General features: G+C 44.1%; 1 protein-coding gene across 1 annotated transcript in view; it reads right to left on the reverse strand.

Annotated features, from left to right (window-relative positions):
- ADAM12 (ADAM metallopeptidase domain 12) overlaps nt 1-24858 on the reverse strand; it is a 376200-nt gene that overhangs the window by 76567 nt on the left and 274775 nt on the right. The window contains exons 7-11 of the mRNA XM_074383072.1: nt 22108-22173; nt 20968-21039; nt 13483-13652; nt 10202-10286; nt 5778-5926 (exon numbers count right to left, since the gene is read on the reverse strand). Of these exons, the coding sequence (XP_074239173.1) occupies nt 5778-5926; nt 10202-10286; nt 13483-13652; nt 20968-21039; nt 22108-22173 (542 nt within the window). The remainder of the gene's footprint in view (nt 1-5777; nt 5927-10201; nt 10287-13482; nt 13653-20967; nt 21040-22107; nt 22174-24858) is intronic.

A 24858-nucleotide genomic window follows, 5' to 3' on the forward strand; every position in this document is an offset into this window, starting at 1 on the left:
AAAAAAAAGGCTGACCTTGGGTGGAGGCCACCCAGACCTGGCGGCACATCTGGTTGTGTTCCAGGGAGCTGTGTCGCAAGTAGGTATACCACAAATGTGTCCCAAATGGAATCAGATGAGCCAATCATACGTGCTTGTGGGGGAAGGATGAGAACACATTCTCCTTGAACGTGGTTATTTGATCTGGGTGTAGGTTGCAGAAGGTCTGACCTGAGCTTCAAGTGAATGATTAGCGCCACGGGAGAGCAGGGGTCACCCTCATTTGCTTATTTTCTCATCCTACATTATCCTCAGTACACAACACCCTGCCCCCACTTCCAGTTGGCAGCTGAGGACATGCTCCTCAGTTGAAGTCATTTGCCAGTATAGACCCAGCAAAACCCAAACAAACTCCTGACTTCATCAGCGTGGCAACTGTGGTTGTCCTTCTTTTCAGATACACACAAAGAAAATGTGGAAGTGCTCTTTGGTGGCTCTCTGACATAAAATCCTTAAGGGATGCTCACCATAGGAAAAGGAAAAAGAAATCTTAAACAAAAAGAAACCTTTTTCATCAAGTGTACGAGGCTGGAGAGGGGAGTGTGGAGCCTGGCGTGACGAGTGCCTGGCATGCTAATGAAGGATCCTTCCTCTTCCCACTTTCCAAATGCCTATGAATTACACGGAAATTAAATGAGAATTGATACACTATTATTACTTGTTCTTCTACAGGAAGCCTCCTTCTTTTTTGTACAGACAGAAAGCCCCTTAACTTGACAAACTACAATATCTCAGAGGCTGCAGAGACTCCTTAAAAATGAAGAAATCTTACAAAAGAAATCCGATCATATTCCTGTCTTGCCTGAGAAGCTTCAGCGATGCCCCACTGCTCTGCAGATAAGAATCCACATTCCTACTCTGGCCGACTAGGCTTTGCTGGCTCTGGTTCCTCCATTTCGATCCAGCATCACTTCCCTCCAGCCCCCAACAGTCCCAAGGCTCCTGGCAGCAAGGGGTCCCCACAGTGCCCATGGGCCCATGGTCCCCTGCACCCAAACTCCCTTCCTTCCATGCTTTGCAGGCTCTCCATCCCTCTCTTCCTTTTGGTCTCCCCCAAACCCTCACTAAAAGTGGGCCCCCCCCAGCCCACGTTTCCCCTCTTTGTCTTCTTCTTTTGCTTCCTTGACAGCACTCCTTCCAACCTGCAATTCATTATTTTTATTATTTTTTAAATAGAGACAGGGTCTTGCTAAGTTGCCCAGACTGGTCTTGAACTCCTGGTTGCCAGCAATCCTCCTGCTTCAGCCTCCCAAAGTGCTGGGATTACAGGCATGAGCCACTGCCCCTGGCCCAGTCTACAAGTTTTACATTTTCCATTTTTCAGTTGTTTTCCCCATTAGAACACCAGTTGTCCTGTTCATGGTTGTGCTCCTAACACCTCTCAGTGTGGAACAGGGGCAGGGGCAGATTCACCTGCCCTGCCTGAGGAGAGGGCCCAATTCCTACAACCCCATTTAACAGAAAACTTTCTGAAAAACAAAGGGGGATCTGTAAGAGTAATTTTTTGAATGTTAATGTAGCCTATTTTCCTACTCTAGGAAGTGATATTTACTATTATGCTAAACATTCTTTCCTGGGGGTGTTCAAGTGGTTCACAATTTTCTTACTCCTATAAATGCAGCGTACGTAGCCCTCACCTCTCTAAGACCAAGGGCTCCAAGCTCATTAATGGATAGACTCAACTGAGTCTAACTCCTACAGGAATCCCCAGATACAGCTTTTGCCAAAGAGTCATTTCCAAGACAAGTCTTAAATGTTCAGAGACATAAAACACACACTCTCACACACACTTAAAGCCTTGCAGTAATTAATGATACAATCCATAAGGAACCCCCTCCAACCATCCTGCAATGTGCAGCTGAAGTCACAAGACTCAAGTTAAAATAGGACTCTATCCTAGTATTTGCAGGCCTCAGATCCCATTTGTCAGTGACAGCAGTTGGTTAACGTTTTCAGAGTTAGGATTCTGTAATGTTTTGATGAAGAATAAACAAGGTATAGGAAGGGATATGCTTATATATATATACATATAGTTACTTGGTTCTTTTTGATTCTGAGATGTTAATACCATTAAAGCAGTTACTGATTCACTGAGACTGAAATTAACTGACATCCCCAGGCCTCCATCAGGGGTGGAGAGGAGGAAGACAGACACAGGTTGGTGTTTGGATGTGGGCCAGTTTAAAACGAGCCATCATCACGCGGAAACTGGACATGCTGCTGGGTGAATGCTAAGGCCACGGGAAGTCTTTCCACCAATGATGAGTGGGAATTCTGAAAAAAAGCCATTAAATTTTTGATAGTTCCGACATCTCTGTAAGCTAAGTAATAATAATACCATCTTTGTGGGATGATTTACAATTTACAGACATGTGATCTTATTGAGTCAATTCTCCCACTCTCTCAGAGACACTATGAGGTAAGAGAAACACCACTTTGAGATGATGCTGGGGCAGCTGGGGAAACTCTACCACGGATGATGGATGACCGGGGGTTGGCTGGGCCACTTGACCTCCCCCTCACTGTGGGCTTTTGTGATTAATTCACCTACTTGCTTAGGAAGTTGTTTTCCATCTGAGAAAATTAAAAACACCACTCCTTGGACAGGAATGTGGGACCATAAATGAGAAGCAAATAGAAAAGATTTACACAAAAGCACAAGGTCAGCAAAAGAGAAAACTCAGAAATTGCTAATATGGTATAAATCAAATAAAGGCTATTAAGCAAACCCCTGGTAAGGGGTGAAAACGCCTTTTAAATGATTTGCTGAGCTCTTAACAACACGATTTCTACCTATGGTGTTCGAATATTGCTGGGGCAATCTGGCTTGCATTCTTCAGCACTGCCACAAAGACTTTCCAATTGAAATGGATTTGTATAAAACTATATAGAGTGCCAGAAAATGTAGCTTGCTATTGTGCCTTCAGATTTATATAATTTTTAGAGCTGTAGAGTCTTCGTCTATGTATTCCTTCCCACAAGCACAGGGATCAAAAATATTTGTTTATTATGTGAACAAGTAAGTGGATGAATAGACAGATGGAAAGAAGGAGAAAAAGGAAGAAGGAAGGGTGGAAGGGTGGATGGATGGATGGATGGATGGATGGTTGGAGGGATGGATGGATGGATGGTTGGTTGGACGGATGGATGGATGGATAGATGGTTGGTTGGATGGATGGTTGGATGGTTGGATGGATGGATGGATGGATGGATGGATGGATGGTTGGATGGAAGGATGGTTGGTTGGACGGATGGTTGGATGGAAGGATGGTTGGTTGGATGGATGGTTGGATGGATGGATGGATGGTTGGAGGGATGGATGGATGGATGGTTGAATGGATGGATGGATGGATGGATGGAAGGTTGGTTGGATAGATGGTTGGATGGATGGATGGATGGTTGGAGGGATGGATGCATGAAGACTGACTCACTCATCTTACTGATGAGGAATGTAAGAGCCATGGGGTTACTAACCTGCCTATATTATTCTTAAAATGGTGTGAGAATTGGGACAACCAGATCTCTTCAAGTCCAGCATTCCCAATCTAGGCTTTCCTCTCTTCCATTGGTTTATCATTAATTCTAAAACATTAACAATATTAACAACATGATCTTAGTCATAAGGAACCATATCTGGAGGCCCATAGGCTAATGTATTTGTGCTCATTTGATGATCTGGGAAATCAGACACAGAGTGCATTTTCTATGGCTATTGTATGAGTTCACCAAGAGTGAGAAAACACAAAGACCACTCAATTGCATGTCCTGCCAAACTTCCTCTCTGAAAGTCATCCAGCATGTGGCCCAGCATCACTACTGGGGCTTGTGAAATGTTGGAAATAGAAGGCATCTACAGGACCTTGGTCCAACCTTATACCCTAAGAAGGAAATCCTTGCCCCAAATGTCCAGCAAACAATTATTGTGCCTCTGCTCAGACACCTTTAGTGACTAGGGACACATTACTTTTTAGGATGGCCTCCCTTGTGGAGAGGCACACTGGATAGTATCTTGAGTTTTGCAATATTTCATTTCCTATTGGTTGGTGTTGGTCTAAGATACCTTCACTTTGTGTACAGATCCTTGGTTTCTGCCATTACATACTCATAGAGCAACTTCCTCAACAAAGTCTTGGTGACTCCCTTGAATTATGCTTAAGAGGTTGGGCACAGTGGTTCACACCTGTATTCCCAGTACTCTGGGAGGCCGAGGCCGGTGGATCATGAGGTCAGGAATTCAATACCAATCTGATCAATATGGTAAAACCCTGTCTCTACTAAATATACAAAAATTAGCCAGGCATGGTGGTGCACGCCTGTAGTCCCAGCTACTTGGGAGGCTGAGGCAGGAGAATCGCTTGAACACTGGAGGTGGAGGTTGCAGCAGGCCAAGATCACGCCACTGCACTCCAGCCTGGGTGACAGAGCAAGATTCCATCTCAAAAAACAAACAAACAAACAAACAAACAAAAAACGATTATGCTTAAGAGAAAACCACAAGAAGAAAGATGCCCCTAAAGGCTCTGCTCAAATGGTGGTGATGGACATGAAGAATCAGTCACTTGCTGTAAGAAGATACCTCCCGACGGCTCACATGAAATGACGATACCCTGATGAGCTGTGTGGTTCTGTCCAGTCCTCGTTTTAAGGGCAACTCATTGCCCTACAAACTATTTCCCAGGAGGCCCAGAAAGCTATTGCTTTAAAAAAGTGCAGACACATTCTTTAACAATTCCTCCCTCTACTGGGTCTTTTAAATTGCATTACCACATTAGCAGGTATCCCCTCACACCACACTTGTCCCTTGGCCAGCAAGTCTTCACAGAGACGAGTCTTTGGGCTATTTAGAGCACTTGCCTCTTGCCCCAGTGTCTCCTTTTGGGAAACCCAGAGAGCAAGCATGGCTGGAATGTTCCATGAAAGTGTTTATAAAGTTTCAAGGTAGAATAAAGAAGATAGCATTGTACCCAGTGCATGTTTCCCCTTACTAATGAGAATCTTCTTAAACTAGCACAAAGTTCTAGTTTGGGATAAGCCCTTTAGAGATGTAAGAACACATCTGAATCTCTAATCATTCCATGTTGCATCTGCTTCCACCTCATTGGAACACTCTGAATAATGAAACTTTCTTGCTCTTTTCTGGTTGAACCAAGTCTGGAGTTTCAGGAAAGCGTCAAATAAGGAAGAGCAACATAACTTACCAAAGCAGAGAAATCATTTCATTTAAGCCTCTAAGATCTGGTAAGGTGACATGATATCAGAGGCAGAGACACTACAAACCTCCAAGCTACTAACACACTTCAGAAACACCCTAGGGCCAACCCCAGGGAAATAAATACCTTCTACCCAGCACCTTCTAAAGACACGTGGCCCATCTCACCTCTGCTCAGGCTTTCAGATGGCTGGTTCCTGGGACTCCCTGGCAGCTGGAGCCATAGGCTCAAATAAAAAACACTTGCCAGGACAGGAAGATAATTTACAATTTCTAAACACAGATAGCATCCATCCCAACCGCTCCTGAAGGAAAAGGTCAACCCTCACAGCACGTAGCATTGCCGTCTGGCTGTCCATGGCTCTCTGGAGTAACACAGGCCACTCTTGCTACTTGGGAAGGAATTCCTTTTTGGAAACTTCCCTGGCTGCTCTGATCAGAAAATCAGGGAAACTTTGACTCATCTGGTTCCCAACACACACTTCGAGCTGTGCACACTCTCAAAGTGGACAGAAGCGATGGTACTTGCCCGGTGGAAGGGTTCATGATGCAGCCTCCTTTCTTAGCCGCTGTTTGACAGCTACAGCCCCTTTCCAGTGTGTCATGATTCATCCCGAAATTGTGGCCCAGCTCGTGTGCCAGGGTTACAGCTGCACCAAGGGGACTGTCTGAATGGTCCTCAAAGAAAACACAAAAGCACAGGTGTATAATTCATATCTTCTTGTCCTTATGTCCCAGGCCTCCCTCCCCACAGACATATACTTTCACTAACATTTGACTTAATCTAATTTCCTATAAGGGACTAAGGTAAAATGCTAACATTTAAACTTAAAAATAGATAATTTGACATTTCATTGAACCAATTTGGGGGCCCTTCTGCTGACGAATGTCTGTATGCCTCACGTATACACGTTTGATTCTTTCTGTTTTTATAGGACATCTTCAAGCCAGGGTGTCCATCCTGCTTCCTACAATTGCTCCACAACTCTTCCGCTGAGTGAAGCAAAAAGTCATCCTGCATCCTAGGAAAAGCTCATTCCTTCATGGGCAACAGAAGTATCATTTTACCCTCAACTGAGATGATGCTGATATGAAGTTGATAGGCACACGCATGCTTTGTGACATTCCAAATGAGCCCTGAGAGGTTGTCATTGAGCCTGCCTCTTCCTGTGTGCTTGGTTGGGGAGGATAGTTGGAAAATTCACAATACTTCACAATAAATCTGACCACATCGAGTCATCTGTTTGAAGAGCCATTCATTTAAAAGCATAATCCGGTTATGTCTTATTCTTGTTGGCCCTTTGTGTTGCCAGGCACACTTTGGAAATAGGAGGTGTCCCGATTCTCTGACTCTTGTGGTCGGGGGTTCATTAACCTTTTGCTTGGATGTGGAAGGTGGCTTCTCCATTCACCAAGCACTACTTGGCTACCCCTAACTTAGTGGAGTGCCTGGATGGCTTGGCTCAAATAGATACTAGAAATTAACTAAAGAATATAGTTACTTAACTTTTACAAACAGAAATTAGTTAATTAGCGTATATGATCTACAGAAAGAGTGCCTATATATAGCATGTCTGAAAAGGTCTATATACCACGGAGAAAGGAAAGAACGCTGCTTGAATCTTGCTTTGTGCTGCTTAGGAAAGAGATAAGAGGTTTTCCTAGAGGCTTCCAAGAAACAGTGCTTCTACCATTTGAATGCTTGTTCCCTCCAAAACGCATGCTGAAACTTAATCCTCAATATGGCAGTACTGGACATGGGGCCTCTAAGAAGTGATTGGGTCACGAGGACTCTGCCCTTATAATATATTAACCCATTCACGGATTAATGGACTAATGGGTTAACACATTAATGGGTTATCAGGAGAGTAGGACCCGTGGCTTTATAAAAAGAAGAGAGACCTGAGCTAGCACGGGCAGCCCCTCGCCATGTGATGCCCCACACTGCCTTGGGACTCTGCAGAGAGTCCTCACCCGCATGAAGGCCCTCTCAGGTGTGTCCCTCTACGCTGAAATTCTCAGCCTCTGTAACTGTAAGAAATAAATTCCCTTTCTTTATAAATTACCCAGTTTCAAGAATTCTGTTAGAAGCAACAGAAAATGGACTACAACAAGTATGATACTGTATTTCAGAGAGCACACTGATATGGACAGTCTGTGTGAGGCTTCTGAATAGAAGTGTGCATGTGAAAGGCCTGTGGGTTTGTTGACAGCGTTTACAACTAGGCTTCAGTCTAAGAAAACAGTGGCATGTCAAGAAACCAAGATATTCTTGGAGTAGATGAAATTCCTAATGAACAACTTTGTTTAGATTTTAGAGTTTCCTGTTGTAGGAAGCTTTACAAATATGTTTCAGGAAATCAGTTCTCAAAAATAATACATCAGTGAAGAGAATGTAGTCAGTCTAAGAACACGTGGGCTGAAGTTAGTAGGCTCTGGCACAAAATTCTAGGACTTCAGCCTTAAAAAATATTCTCACTGATTCTTTTGTATCATTGAATATCTTGGTTTTTAGTTGCCAGATTATGTTACATTGTTTCACACATCAGTGATTATAAACAGAATTTCTCTCTCTCTCTTTTTTTTTTTTTTTGAGACGGAGTTTCACTCTTGTTACCCAGGCTGGAGTGCAATGGCGCTATCTCGGCTCACCACAACCTCCGCCTCCTGGGTTCAGGCAATTCTCCTGCCTCAGCCTCCTGAGTAGCTGGGATTACAGGTACATGCCACCATGGCCAGCTAATGTTTTATATTTTTAGTAGAGACGGGGTTTCACCATGTTGACCAGGATGGTCTCGATCTCTTGACCTCATGATCCACCCGTCTCGGCCTCCCAAAGCGCTGGGATCACAGGTGTGAGCCACCGCACCCGGCCCAGAATGTCTCTTAAGAGACCTTAATAAACAGTTTACATTTGTAGTAAGAAAAAAAAATCTCTTTATTCATGCTATTATTTCCAAACTAAGGCTGTTTTAGGCCAGTTTGATGTAAAGGAATGACTTAAAGTTACTAAAATTAATGATTTGCTCTATTTTGAAAAATAGAGAAATAGCACTACAATCCTATTTTCAGTTTTATGAGGATCCCCACTGTCTGGCTGCATTGCTCCCTTCCTCTTAGATTTGTGGGTCCTTGAATGAAGCATAGTCACAGATGACGCCTGTGAATGTGGCTTTAGAGACGCAGGAGAAGAACGAGAGTCTAGAACTTACGGGACTGGTTAAGATGTCGATCTTGCTAATTTCATGAATTTTATAGAAATCAAAGGTGTCGAGGCACTTTTATCCTACCTGCTGTTTCTCTTATATGTGGAACACCTAAGTAATATGCCTAAGTATGATGTTAACTGCTGTCAAATTTCTAAAACGTATTTTCTGATAATTAACTTTGCTCTTCACTTGATTCTTACAGCATTGTGCATAATTTGCTTCTATTTCCCACTTTCACTTTCATATATCCTTTTTAAAAATAGGCTTCCCGGTATCCTTTTGAAGAAGGAATTTTGATAAAATGCTTGTATGGAAACGGAGTAAGGGACATAACCTGAAGAAAGCCACTTACTCTAGTGAGACGGATTATAGGCGTATTTCAGCTCCGCACAGCAGCAGAACTTCCATGCCTATGAAGAATTGAGTTTCAGCTCTACAAAAATATTTACACCAACTTTAAGTGGCAAAGTCAGTAGCAACTGACCATGGAACCATGAAACAAAATTATTCCGTCTTAAAAATTTACAGTCTGCTCTGTAAAAATCCAGTTGGGATCTGACCTGAAATGAACCTGGCATCAACAAAAACCAAACTTGCCAAGGACTGCCATGGTGGAAATCACATGCAGGGCATCCAGGTCCACAGAAAACAAGGGAGTCACTTGCTCAAACCAGAAATCTAGTTAAGTGGGGGCCATCCCTCCATGCAGCTTTGACCTTAGTGCAGGTTTACATTAATTACCAATCTCTGCACCTGGAGAAGAGGGAAATGTTGGTTCCGTATATTCATGAAGAAGATTTGATTAGGCAGCATGTGGAGAGAAAGTAATCGTGAGCAGAACATAACTCCTTCCACCCTGTAATACAACTGAACATGCACACACGTTCTGTTTAAAAAACGTGGAGGAACTCACGGTCTTGGGAGGGCAGGGTTCTGTTTGTTTAATGGAGATGGAAGAATGGTCTCTGAGGATACTCCCTGTCTGAGGTCTGGTGCACAGGAGACACTAAATTTTCAGAGCAGGGACAGCATAGGGTGAAAACCTCTCCTTTAATTATTGGATGAAGTAGAGCACAAGCTCCCTGTTGGGCAAGCCTATCAAAGCTACCTCCCTCCTACATTCATAACAAGCCCCTAACAGTCTTCCCATTTTACTTCCTTTCACAAACATATATAGCCCATATATGACAAAATGATCCTTGTAAAGCAATAAACCTGGGTTTCTGACTTCCAAGAATAAGGTTATTTTAAAGACAAATTGTACACTGGCCAGAAGGTATGTAAAGCATTTGCAGTGGTAAAAAGCTAAAAACCTCAGACTTTGGGCCATTGGGCTTGGAGACAGAACCATCAGAAAACCATTTAAATGAGAATGTCTGGTGAGACCGCAGGGCGTCCCAGCAGCTGCATGACCAGGGTGACCCCAATGCCCTGGCTCACCCCAGTGCTGGGAGGAATTCCTGGTTTGGAAAGTCCCAGTTGAAAACGTTTCTCCAAAAGAGAGGTAGGCTTGCCTCTGTGCTGAGCTATTTTACATGCCCGTCTTTCCTGTGTGCAATTTGCCTTTAAACAGTCCCTAAAATACTGTGGGACATAAAAAATTATAAATACAGCCACAGTAAAAATAGAGTTAAATCTAAAAAGCATTAAAGGAAAGGATCTATCTTCACAAAGTCTGATCAAAGTAGTGACTTCCTGGGGAATCATTAATAAGGGGAACCAGCTCCTGATGCCCTTGGCTTACCATGACAACTCCCCCAGACTGTTCCGCCGTGCACATGCTCATGATCGGGGCCATGCCGATGGTGGTTCCTTGGAAATAAACTCCACTAGGAAATAAAAGAGAGGACTTTCTTTAATCAAATTAGAACGGGGGCATTCTCTCTTATTTAAAAATTCTGTTGGACATTCCTACAATAAAATATGCAAAAATAAGAATAGCAACGTGAGGGTATATTCACATGTGATTTTTATCCTTTTTTTCCCTGAAAATTTTATTTCTGCAGTAGTATCATGGTTCCATCATGTTTTTAGAGTTTTGTTTTCAAGACTCAGACAACAGCCAGTTATTACATTGTACTTATGAGTTGTATCCTGCCTATTTCCTAATGGGCTGTAGGAAGCCGCTCCATTTAAACAATGTCTGCTGAGGGAAGGCTGAAAATAGTCACAGGGAACCACTGTTAACTAAAAGAAACGCATTAGATGGTTTACTAGATTTTCGCTGTAGCTTAACTGCTTTCCTGGGTAACTTACTACAATTCTGCCAGAAACCCAAACTCCTACAAAACGTCCTGCTAAGATAGCTTGCAAAATTGAAATTGGCAGGAAAATGATCAATCCTGGAGCTAGTGTAGAACAGGTGAGCACCCACAAAGCCTTGGCACCTCGGGAGGAGCCTTCTGCAAGGGGACTTCATGGCTTCAATGCAGTCATCCTTCTGTCTGGAATCTTAACCTAATCATGGATCTAATGACACCAAGGGCCTGTTGAACACAAATGCTGTTAATTCCAACCTCAGGCATGAAAAACGAAACACTGTATTTGTTGAATTTCCTTTAAAGGAATCAAATGACTTACCAATGCTATCTTGGCCATGTATGTATACAGATATATTGTTTGAAAAGTTAGATATTTTAGCTACGGTCAATTGAACAGAAGGTGATAAGTATATATAAAACCTTCTCCCTCCCTTCCTCCCTCCATTCTTCCTTCCCTCTCTTTCTCTCTCTCTCCACCCCCTTCCCTCTCTATTCACCTATCCCACTAATATTTACAGTAGTAGAAATTTCAGTCCTTATTTACATCTACATAGACTATATGAACAGATACAATTATACATGTATATAAATAATAAGGTTATATAAGACGATAATTTATTTCCAGATGTTCAAGTTGGACAGACTCCATTTGGGAAAAATATCAAAATGCTCTGACTCAAAATATATAAAATATACTTTTAGTAGTTCAGGACTAATCAATGCATAAAATGTGAGGCAACCACAAATATTCAAAGGTGGGGGCAGGGGGAACCCTGTGAAAATGGCCAAAGCAAATTATTAAGGAATGCCCACAGCCTCAGTTCAGACGTAGGCATTTTCTTTTTCTTTTTCTTTCTTTTTTTTTTTTTTTTTTTTGAGATGGAGTTTCACTCTTGTTACCCAGGCTGGAGTGCAATGGCGCGATCTCGGCTCACTGCAACCTCCGCCTCCTGGGTTCAAGCAATTCTCCTGCCTCAGCCTCCTGAGTAGCTGGGATTACAGGCATGTGCCACCATGCCCAGCTAATTTTTTCTATTTTTAGTAGAGATGGGGTTTCCCCATGTTGACCAGGATGGTCTCGATCTCTCGACCTCGTGATCCACCCGCCTCAGCCTCCCAAAGTGCTGGGATTACAGGCTTGAGCCACCGCGTCCGGCCATCAGACGTAGGCATTTTCTAAAGTGACAATGGGATAGGACTGGTATTTTTTAACCTTCCACAAATGTTCAATAGCTACATTGGTTTTCTCAAAGGAAAGAGTCGCTGTCCCAGAAGCTTTCATTTCTGTGATATGTCACATGACAACAAAAGAATAGTGGCACAAAGTATTTAAAGATTTAAATAAAAATTTGTTGCTTCTAGAAACATCTACTTCACACTAATTTAGACTGATTTAAGATTGTTCCTTTTTTGGGCCGGGTGTGGTGTCTCACACCTGTAACCCAATACTTTGAGAGGCAGAGGATGGTAAATCATGGGGTCAGGAGTTCAAGACCAGCCTGGCCAACATGGTGAAATCCCATCTCTACTAAAAATACAAAAAATTAGCTGGGCATGGTGGCAGGTGCCTATTTCAGCTGCTTGGGAGGCTGCGGCAGGACAATTGCTTGAACCCAGGAGACAGAGGTTGCAGTGAGCTGAGATCTCACCATTGCACTCCAGCCTGGGTGACAGTGTGAGACTCTGTCTCAAAAAAAAAAAAAAAAATTCTTCCTCAAAAAAAAGTGTGAAGAAGGCATCTGTAACATCCCACCAATTTTTGTGTTATAATAGAACTATGCTTTCCCTTAGTTTATCATGTTCAAGTTCATCACGCTGACATTTTCCTCTTTATTCATGCTTCTCTTAGTAGAGTGGAGACTGCTGAGAGCTGGGAGATTTCCAGTGTTGGCCATCATTGTGTTCGGTCCATAACAGGTACCCGATGCATATTGATTTAAAGAGGGAACACGAGGTTAATGTGCTATACTCCTGGTATTCTCTGATCTAGAAAACCAAAGAGTAGCAGCCAAAGCAGGAGGAGGAGTGAAGTCTTTTTTCCCTCCAGGAATCTGACAATATTCACTTAAAGTATTGTCCTCAGATCTTGTATCAACACACATTTTCCACTAACAATGATGAGCCTTTAGAAACAGGCTATTCAGGACAAATTTACATCATGGCTAAAATAAGAAAAATTGGTATAGAGGAAAATGTCCAGGTTCTGGAAGAAGGAAATGAGAACTCTGTAGAGGGACAGGTTTCCCAGGGTGTTCAGATGAACACTTTCCTTTATTTTTATTTTTATTTTTTGAGATGGAGTCTCACTCTGTCACCAGGCTGGAGTTTGATGGTACAATCTCGGCTCACTGCAACCTCCGACTCCCTGGTTCAAGCAATTTTCCTGCCTCAGCCTCCCAAGTAGTCGGGACTACAGGCACAAGCCACCATACCCAGCTTATTTTTATATTTTTAGTAGAGATGGGGTTTCACCATGTTGGCCAGGATGGTCTTGATCTCCTGACCTTGTGATCTGCCCGCCTCAGTCTCTCAAAGTGCTGGGATTACAGGCGTGAGCCACCGCGCCCAGCCTCAGAGGGACACTTTCCTAACAGACCTTCAGTTCCAGGTGAGGGTGGCCTTTTCCCACTGGTGTGAGCTGAGAAGCCCTCTTGTACACGGCAGCGTGCTCTGCAGAAAAGTGGCAGCTCTGGGGCTGTGCACGTGAAACTAAGGGCTTTGTCGACAGGACTCTTTTTAAGCAGAAGGAGACGGAACTCCCTACCTGATAAGCTGTGCGTTGTCATGGGATTTGCGAGGTAGAAGATTCATCTTCCTCCAGTCCAGAAACTCATGGAGGCTGGTGAATGGGTCCTGACTTATGGAGCATTTGTCGACATCATTCCACACTTCCACGCCGACCAACACGACCCGAATGTTCAGTGGTCTGTAAAACTGGGCAAAACAGGCAGAACTGGCATTGGAGTTGGGATCACATTAATGCAAACTCGAAATGAAACTACAACAGATTTGTGTCGTTTGAGGCTCACTGACACAGGTGAGAAAAATATCCCTGTGCTCTTTGGTTCCTGTGGCATTGGAACTTAAGAAATATTTGCAGTGCCTAACGCAAAGTGATGTGTTAACTAGGTTCTTGAAGGCTAACCAATTAGATGCTAAAGTTATTAGCTTTGCACTCTCTACCAGCATTTCTATGGAAGCACACATTTCAAATGATTCATCGGTGATTTAAAATGTACATACTGATGTATATCATAGCGAAAGATGGCCAGTTAACATCCACCACAAGTGAAACAATAAGTGAATTAGGATCTTTCAGGCATTTCTGCCAAGGACAATATCTTATTCATTTTGAGCAAAACGTTCTGCCTATGAGTTACTGAAAATGAATCTGTATTAATTTTTCAGCAAAATCTCAGTGTTGGCCAGCACTATCATATTCTGTCACCTGTAATCAACTTAGAGGGTTGTAATTAAATGAAGAAGTCAATATCTTTCAGAATAATAAAGGCATACACAGATCCCTTCTTCAGGAACATTAATGACTATCCTTCTCCTCCCCACAGCCAGAAGTTAGCTCACCGACACTGTGATGGAAAGATCTGTTAAGTGAAGATCCTCTTTTATGGGCTTGTGAAACAAAGCATGAGGCACACCACTGAAAGCAAGAACTCTAACCCCCCTGCCGGCCCCCACCACCTTTGGGTGTTTCTGATTTCAGCCTACAGCCCACACCTGACTACACTTACAGGCAGGTAGTCCTGGGTCAGAGCGTGGAAAAGCTACTCCTCTGGGCTAAGGGATGGCTTTGTCTCATAGGAACTCAGAGGGCTAAGATGAGTGGTCAGCATAGAGGTATGACCTACCCATTGTCCTCATATGCATCACATAGACAAAAAGATGGCTTTGTGTTCATGGTTGATGGGGTGAGGACATGGTATCGCCTCGTTGGCTGTCAAATCTTTCAATGCCCCTGGTATATGAGGTAGTAGACAGGGAGAAAGCCCTCATCTTCTGAGACCCCAGGTAGCCAAGCAGAAAAGGGTGGCTAGTGCTAACAGCCAAAGCCAAGCACCAGATGACAGCAGGTCCTATTCTTAGTTGCTAGAAGCATCTGGCCAATGAGTAACAAAACTTATAGAAGTTCTGCATTTGCTAGGTAAGCACCATTCTAACACAGTGAACTAAAGTACAAATGCTCCTCAAAGCTGAACATCTGACCCTAGATTCTAACCCACATAAGGCGAGCTTGCCTTTTCCCTTGCTGGTCCCCACAGTCATCTGGTGAGCACTGGGTTAGCAGAAGACATGACTGGGTACAAACTGCATCACAGAATATACGCTGATTGCACTGGTCCAGCTTGGTTTCAAACAGATCATAGTGACAGACATTACATTAATGAGTTAACAAGACAGTTACAACACAGCCCAACAGTTTGTTTTCAATCAGGAATTGCATGGCCCACGCTATCTGCTTGCACACTCCCAGCCCAGGCTTCCCCGGCAAAAATAAGTTCCTGGCCCGCTCTGGAACTCTGAAGGCACATGTTTGGCTGCTGTCCATTGAGAGATTACATTTTCATCTCTATTGTATGCAAAGGTAACAGTGATCAGAAAGCAGCAATGGAGGTGATCCAATGCTGATGCTTACACCGGCTTGCTAAGAGATGTCCTTGTGGTCAGATGCCTTGCATGAGCTCAGGGTTGTCATCTAGGAAGCAGACACTAGGTTTGCCTCCCAGAAGCACTGTATGGAGGCAGTAATGGAGGTCTGCAAAGGCTAATTGTCATCATTTCTCAGTGCGAGGTTTGCTGCTTCCTAATCAAGGAGCTTTTCATGCTAATGATGGGTTTTACATTTCTACCCACTAGGCCTCTCAACCACATCCTTAGAACTGATTTCTCACTTAGTAGTAATATAACAGACAACCTCCCCTCTCCAAAATTGGTGCCATTGTTGGACTGTCAAATATGCTAAACTCACATCAAGTCATCATACACGATGCCTTTACTGCCTGCTCTGAAAGTTCTTTCCAGGGCTGCTGACGGGTTCCTTTTGATTCTTCCTAATAACAGCCACCATAGCTAATGTTTAGTGAGCAATCACTGTATCCCAGGCATGATGCCAAGGTGATTTCTGTGCTGTGGCATAATCCTGAAAACAACTCTGTGAGTTAAGAATTATTATTACTTCCATTTTATAGCCAAAGGCATGCAGGCTTGGAGAAGCCAGGTGACTTAAGATTTCGACTGCATGGCTGGGGTGGGAACACAGGCCAGCTAACCCTGACACTCATGTTGGAAACCACCAGGTCACACTGCCCTCTTCTGTGAGTGCTAAGACTCCCTTCCATGATGGCCCACTATGACCCCAGACCTGGAGAGAAGCTCTTGGGCCTCTGCCGTACAAATGGAGCTTGGCAGCTGCCTGCCTGACTTACCAAACCCAGAACATATGTGGACACAGTCAGAGACCCAACTGAAGCAATTCACCTACTTACAAAACAGCAACAAATATTTGCTTGCCTCTTGCTGTGGGCTGGGTCTGGCAGTGGCAGAGAAAGCAAAGATTAGAATGCCCTTGTCCTTGCCACCCAAATGCTCAGAGGTCACCAGGGGCTTAAGGCATGGCACACTAATCTATTAGTTCAGTTAACTCCAATACAGTGAACTGCCAAGCACACAGGCAGTCCTGGGGTGCTGCACTGGAGGCTCTCAGGAAGGAACAGGGAGGTGGAATCCCCTGGGGTCCAATGAGGGACCCTGCATCCTTCAGGCAACTGGTTTGGGACAGGAGGGGAAGAAATCTGTCACATGAGTGAAAATACCCTAAGAAATTAAACACACAGAGGATGAGCCTGGTGGCTCATGCCTGTAATCCCAGCACTTTGGGAGGCTCAGGTGGGCTGATCACTTGAGGTCAGACGCTTCAGGCCAGCCTCAAATGTGGTGAAACCACATCTCTACTAAAAATACAAAAATTAGCCAGGCTGATGGTGGTGGGCACCTGTAATTCTAGCTATTCGGGAGGCTGAGGCAGGAGAATTGCTCGAACCTGGGAGGTGGAGGTTGCAGTAAGCCGAGATCACACCACTGTGCTCCACCCTTGGGTATACAGCGAGACTCCGTCACAGAGAAGAAGAAAGAAGAAGAAAGAAGAAAGAAGAGGGAGGCGGAGGAGGCGGAGGAGGCGGAGGCGGAGGCGGAGGCGGAGGCGGAGGCGGAGGCGGAGGCGAAATTAAATACATAGGAGGTGAGTCCTTTCAGAAGCAGGTGCCTGAATTTGCAGTTGACACTAACTTCCTAATGAATAAGGAGGACCAATCAGAGGCGAGGGTGAAAGATGCAAACCCCACAATAGCTCCATCGCAGGTGTGCTCCCCAGGCTCCCGCGGCAATGCAATGAGGACCGTGGGAAAACCCCGTGTCTGGCCTAGAAGCGTGAGTGCCAGACAAGCCTTCTGCGTTTCACTTAGGGGGGGTTTCCTGAACATTCCAAAACTTCACCTTCATCACTAAACCACTCCTCTATCTTCTAGCCTGAGATGTCCTCCCTTTACACGCAGTCAGCAGGTATTAATGTAGAATGGTCCAGGAGAGCCAAGACTTCAGCAACTGAGGAAACTGCCACTGGCACATTGCTTTCTGGGCTGAGACACGTCCACTCACAGAGCTGAAAAACTGAAATTTAGAGAATTGCGTAACAGATCTGGGAGTCGTCTGTTAATAGACTTGGAAGCAGCAAGTCTCCCAGGGAGCCTGGGTATCTCCTCCAAGGCCTTTGGAGTCTGCTGGGCATGGACAGGGATGCCAGGGCCAGGGGTAGCTGTGTGCTCAGCAAATCGGCTCTCTCCTTGCCAGAAACGCAAGAACAGCCAGACTGGCAAACTCCATGAGGTCCGTTAGGACTTTGCCGAGGCACGGTGTTCTTTAATTACCAGTGCAAGTTATTAACAAACCCCCAAATGCTCATTGTTGGTTGTGCAAACTGAAGCAAGATATAACCTGGAATAAATGGGAAGAAATATAAACACAGAGGACCCAAACACATCCCTTTTAAAAATGGGGCTTCAGCAATTTCCAGTTTGGGTTTAATAGAGTTCATCATTTCCTTTTGCTCCCGAGGTCTAAGAAGAACGCGTGCTCTCTCCCTGTTGGGCAGTCTGAGGACAGCCTGAAGCCTTCCGGGCAATGGTCCAACTCGCTCACCTTGGAGTAGCACCTGTGCTCCCAGCTCAGGCTCCTAAGCCTTCCGCCCTCTAGGCCAGTGCGTCTCAGTCTCACCTTGGCCCCGCGCCAGTCAATCAAATCAGAATCCCTGGGCCGAGGTATGGGAATCAACATTTCAAAAAGTAAACATATAAACAGATAACCAAACTCCCCGCAGGGGTTCTAATGCCCCGCCGAGACTGAGGCCCAGTTCTAACAGCTGTGCTGTCTTTGATGTCTCCTCTGAGACACACCCTTCATCCCCCCCCGCCAGCACTCGCCTTTCACCAGGATTCTCCTGCACCTGGACTTGGGGATGAAGTTGAATCTGCAAAGAGTAACTACTGAAAACACATCAACAGGCAGGGGTTGCCAGGGAGTCTGACCTGCTTCAAAGGTGGACAAGCGCAATATTATCCCAGGATATCAACGGCCATATGGGTTTTTCAGACTTCCAGAAATTCCCATCCAGCCATAGCCTCTCTCTGAGTGGCAAGCCCAGATCTCTGACTGCTCAGTGTGCCCTTCAGAACTCCTCTTCCCGCTCTGGCTTTCCTTGGGTCTAGAGTATCATCTACCTGCCTCTCCACTCCAGTGAAACTGGTGGTCATGTGGTCTCCCACTTGCCCTTAGCCTCTGCTTGGTCGTCATGAGGTCCTGGGACTCACAGCAGGTGGAGTAGAATCAAGGCCAAGAGCCCCTACTGGGGGTCAGTGAGACTGTGTCTCATCTCTCGTCCTGCAAATGACTAACCTCTGCCCATCTCAGCTTCCTCTGCTTTAAAAATAGAAACAGGCTGGGTGCAGTGTCTCACGCCTGTAATCCCAGCACTTTGGGAGGTAGAGGTGGGTGGATCATGAGATCAGGAGTTCAAGACCAGCCTGGCCAAGATGGTGAAACCCCATTTCTACTAAAAATACAAAACTTAGCTGGGTGTTGTGGTAGGTGCCAGTAATTCCAGCTACTCAGGAGGCTGAGGCAGAGAGTTGCTTGAACTTGGGAGGCAGAGGTTGCAGTGAGCCAAGATCCCACCACTGTACTCCAGCCTGGGTGACAAAGTGAGACTCTATCAAAAAAAAAAAAAAAGGAACAATAGCACATACCTGAGAGCATATGCAAAGCACTCAGAGCCTGGCACACAGTAACTGCTAAAAAAAAAAAGTAATCAAGGAACACATCCCTTCAAGCATCTCTCAATCCTTGTCCTTCTCACATCCCCACTGCCCCTGCCCTGGGTCAGGCCTTGATCATTTCTATGCAATAGGCTCCTCCCAGCCCTATTTGTCTTTGGTTATTCCACCCTCTCCAGTAACTGTAGGAATATCTTTCTACAATCCTGGGCTTCTCTCCCCTGCTTAAAAACATTCACCTAGTTCTCCATTCACTGCAGAGTAACATCAAGATGGCTTCGTAGAGCAGCCGGGGCCTTAAGTGCTCTGAATCTTTGCAGCTTCATCTCCTCCTGCCCTAGCTGTGAGTGCATGCATTTGCATACAATATGAGCATGTATGTACACAAACATATATCATACATGCAGGCCACACACATGTATGAACACACATGAATGCACATAGGAATGCACATGCATGTACATGCACATGAATCACATACATGTCCACACCACACATACTCCTTCTGCTCTGCTCGTGGTGAAACTGAACTTACCTGTTAGGATCCTCTCCCTGCAAAGACTCTCTGACCCCCAGAAGAAGTAAGTGATTCTCTTCTGCATCCCCATAGACCTCCATTCACAGCATGGACCTACTTCCTAATGCCTTGGACCATGCTATGTGGGTTGCATGTCTGCTTCCCTACACAGCCTTGACTTTCTCAGGTGGAGGGACCACATCTGATTCATTCTGAATTCTTGATGCAGAGTGCATAAGGCCTTGCAATATAGAGCCGAATTTCTGGAAGGGCGTTGCCTTCATTCTTTGAAAAACTCAGAAAGCACCATTCACATCTAATCAGATTACTTGGTAACAGGGGTATCGTAAGGCATCCTCACAAACCCTTATGTGTAAAATCTGCTGTTTCAGAGGACCAGGGCTGTGAAAGGCTCAGCCATGACCAGATTCCTTCTCACGCTGACCCTGCAGACAAGAGACTCAGGATGGCCGAGAGGTTGTGATTGCTTTAGGACAGCAGTTGCCATCTACATTGCAAATGAGAATTGCTGGAGACCTTCTGAAAATTCTGAGGTCTAACCTCCTCCCTTCCCTACCCCCCTTGAAGGCAGCAGTGTTTCTGGAAGCTTCCCTGGCAGCTCCAATGTACAGGGCATACGAGAAGCCTATTTTAGGCTGAGAGTTGTCAGCATCCAACAGCCAACATCCTCTCCAGCAGGAGGCGATGAGGAAGCACAGGTAGTTTGGACAGACAGCACTGCCATGTTCTTTGCCAGCCTGCAGTGTGAGCAGTAGTCAGTGAACAAGTACACCAGGAAGAGGACCTGGTTTCCAGAGGCTTCTCCAGCAAGGAAATAGTCTTATGAAAGGTGAGTTTCTGACCTGCTTATTCCTGGTGAGGGATTTCCCAATAACTGATAGAGCTGAAAGTCAACTTTTGTGTCTCAGGACAGTGAATCCTGTTCTTTATAAATGCAAGCCCACTCTCAGGGTTACATTGGTACAGGGCTGCAATGGTGGAGACGGATTGAATGGGCCCGTGGGATCTATCACTGGAAGACCCGGGAGAGGCCTGGCTCAGGAGCAATCCAAAGGATCAGATGGACTCTGCAGAGACTCTGGAGCTAACTGGGGAGTTCGAAATACCCTCACATTGGTGTTCCATCTGGCCAGAAGAGAGCCTGGAGGAAGACATGTCCCCAAGGCCACCAGAGTCCAGACAGCTGTGGTTTGGCATCTCCTGAAGCTGCCCCAAGACCCAGCAATTACATATCCAGAGGACAGGAAACTGAATTCCAACCAAAGGCCCAAAGGCAGAACCTCTTCTCCTTGCTAAGTCAGATGAGGTCCCTCAACCTCATTTCCAAACATTTACATGATCGGAATGATTTAACTACTGAAAAAGAACTTACCTTGTCAACGTGATTAGCAATCTCTATTAATCGCTGTTTAACTTTTTCCAGGTCTTTTCCTTGCCTCTGAAACTTAACAATTTTAAATGTCAGCATTAATACCAGCAAGAATATCAATCATGTCTCATCTTCCCGGCTCCTGGAAATGTGAAGTCTTGGGATTTTATAAACCACTGGGGACCTGCCACAGTTTATGGTGAAATGAGCTTGCATCCTGCTGAATAACTTTCCCGGCTGGAGACTCCCTGAAACTCCCTGAAATTTGCCTAAGCCAAGTGCTCACAAGACAGCAATTTCTGCGATTTTCCAGCCTCATAAATGATGGAGGCAGTGACATGTTTTGGCAAAGAGGAAACAGACAACCAGAAGTCAGTCCAAAGCCGTTTTTCATATCAACAACTTGATTTTAACTTCCTGAGAAATTTTCTTTATATTTGTTTTTAAAAATTAAAAAGTAAACATAATAGAAGCGCTTGGCGACTAGTCAAACAATACAGAGGAGAATGGACAAAAAAAAAAAAAAAAAAAAAAAATCAACGAATTCCCCATTCTCCTCTCTAATCTGACATTCCAGAATGGGAACAGTTTTCTGAAACATAGTCAAGCCTGTTTCATTCACATGTGTTGAATGAATCTATGAGAAAATATCATCCAATTCATATATATCAATTAGGTAGTACATAAATACAGAGAAGACAGTCTTTAGAAAAACTAATTCAAAATTAATTAAAAAACAAATATAGTATCAAGTCATAGCTCGGAAGGGAGGATTTTTCTGCTGTTTCTCTATAGCCTTCATTCATTCATTCATTCATTCATTTTGATTAATGACACATGGGATGTTTTCTAAATGTCCCATTTTAAAAACTAAACTTTTCCCCAAGATGTTTTATAACACAATCTAAAGCCTTCTGTTGTTTCCCCAGTTAATTATTGTTTCCTGTGGGCTTTGTCATTACTTTATATATCAGATAAAATTTTAATGTTGTATGCTTTTTAAAATCAGAAAACCACGGTTTCCATTGCTTTTAAGAGCACGTAGGAAATGCAGTTCATTAAAACAAGTACTAACTTGCAAAACAGGTCCTGTTTTCTTTTTTGTCTAACCAACTGTACTCAGCAATATCAAAAAGCTCTCACCTCTCGGTTGTCTGCCACGATCACCAGCTCCACATATTTGGTTGTCTTGAGGGTTTCCCTTTTACGCTGCCAAGAGTAAACATGCACTTAATCTCTCTTAATGCCTCTCCGGGGCTTCCAGAACACTGTCGAGGTCTCTCAATCCAAACACTTTAGGTTGAGAATTTATTCCCACCATCCCCACCAGGCCCGCACACCTCCACTCCATCTAGAAGTTTAACCCAACTCCAACCCTCTCTTTGTAAAACCTTCTCAACGTGAGTGGCCGGCATCCATTTCCACTTGGAAAACTTTTACAAAGGAGTTTAACCTTTCTGCTGAATCACGGATTACTGGAGCAGAAAAAAGATGATTCAACAAAATGGGCACATAAACAAACAAGACCAAAGCACTCTCTAGAACAGGAGTCAGTCAAAGGTCGTTCATGTCAGACCACATGTAGCACACTCGAAGGTCATTAGAGAAGATGACGGAGCTCAGGGCACCCTGGCTGTCCCCTTTGTCTTCATGGTCCGAGCGTACCTGCTTTGTGACTTGAGAAAAGTGGAGGAGAGTATGTTTTGAACAGGAACTGCATAGTCATTTTGAAAATGATCAGATAAAAATCTGGTTAGAAGCCATGGAAGCCTGGGGTGGCTGGAGAAAAGGGCACTGTCAGACCAATGAACAGAGAAGCAAGAAAGGTATGAGGAGAAGAAAAAGGGGCAAACAGAAAGAGAACAGGAAGAAACAGTTCAGAAAAAGTAAGACTCCAACGTGCCCCTGGAGAACAGGGATTCCGTAAGAGTGAGACAGTTGAGGGAACGTGGAAAGTGGATATGGAGGTGGATGAAAGGAGATGATGCAGGCAGCAGAAGTAGGAACGCTGTCCCCACAAGGGCAGCTCCTGAAGCAGGTCACATTTTAATCGAACTTCTTCCAAAAGCATTTGCACTCTTCTGTGAATTACTGGGAGAATTCCAAACTCAGTTTTAAGAGAAATAAAGCAATTCGTGGAGGGTGGTCTCAAAAAGCAAACATTAAAAACAAAAAACAAAGCCTTCTGTTTCTGCCATAAAATGCAGTTGGAGGAAGTGGGGGTTGAGTCGGTCTTTGGTCCTGGTGACTGATATTGCTGGTTTATGAGTTAACTGCACACACTGGTTCAACTTTAAAACCTGCATGTTATAATCAGTCTTTCAGACAAAAGCAAAAAAAAAAAAAAATCACGAAAGTATGCTTTGAATCAGGTTTCCAGTCACATAATCCTGAGGGAAACATCTTTTATAAAACAAATCCCCATCAGTCCGGGATCTTCCAAACAGATTTTTACAAGAAAAATGTTTGTATTATAGCAGTGTTCCTTCTTGCTGCCCAGCTGTGCTGATTCATGAATTTAGGTGTCCCTAAAGAAATCTGGAAACCTTATGGAAAAGGAAAAAGAAAGCACCAGGAAAGGAACAATTTCTCATATTTTTACCATGTTATAACAAGAAACTGTCATGCTTTGTAACAATATGTTGGAGGCATGCTTTATGGTGATAACTGTATGCTACTTACAAAAGAAAAAACATTCGCCCCCATGGTGCCCAGGGTTGCACACAAAATGAGACACCTTCTGAAAGTGTGAAGACCTTGCTCTTTTTCCTCACTGAGGTGTGAAAGAGGCAGAACTCTCTCTGCTGTCCACAATTCCCTGATTAACCATTAACAAATTCGGCTAATTATGCGGAAGAAAATATAGGTCTAGAAATGAAAGACGAATCTCTCATTGAAAACGTCATTGAAAGGAATCTAGTTGTTTAGATGTTTACACTTTACAGTCTGCAGAGTGAAATAAATGAACATGGGGTATTTCCAACAGGCTTAGGATCTCCATTTAGAAAATACACAATTCCAGATAATAAAAACAAACACATGAACACAATTTTCCTGTCTCTGCAATTTTCAGACAAGTCTACATTTTCTCACGGATTCAGAGAATTGCAAGCTCAGAGAGAAGCTTAGCCACATAATAAGCAGCACTGCGGGAGTGGCTGTCACAGCGCAGAGGTTTATTCTATTCGCTACACACACACACACACACACACACACACACACACACACACACACACACACAGATACACATACACATGCACATACACACACACACACATACACATACACACACACATACATACACACACACACACACACACACAGAGGCTTACATTATCCCCACGTGATTTCCACCTATCTGGCTGCCTAGTTAAAAAAAAAAATCATTATTTTAAAATTTGTGATACAGAGAGCAACATTTGAAACTGGTTGCTTAAGATATGGAACCAACCTAAATGCCCATCAATGATAGGCTGGATAAAGAAAATGTGGTACATATACACCATGGAATACTATGCAGCCATAAAAAAGAATGAGATCATGTCCTTTGCAGGGACATGGATGAAGCTGGAGGCCATTATTCTTAGCAAACTAACACAGAAGCAGAGAACCAAGTGGGAGTTGAACAGTAAGAACACATGGACACAGGGAGGGGAATAAGACACACCAGGACCTGTTGAGGGGTGGGGGTGGGGCGAGGGGTGGGAACTTAGAAGTTAGGTTATTAGCTGCAGCAAACCACCATGGCACATGTATACCTATGTCAGAAACCTGCACATTCTGCATATGTATCCCTTTTTTTTTTTCAGAAGAAGAAATTAAAATAATAATTTAAAAAAATATAAAAAGAAACTGTTTGCTTAACTGAATTTTCATTTTGGGGGGTTATGAACA

This window comes from Saimiri boliviensis, chromosome 12 (assembly GCF_048565385.1).
Source record: "Saimiri boliviensis isolate mSaiBol1 chromosome 12, mSaiBol1.pri, whole genome shotgun sequence".
NCBI classification, from domain to species: domain Eukaryota; kingdom Metazoa; phylum Chordata; class Mammalia; order Primates; family Cebidae; genus Saimiri; species Saimiri boliviensis.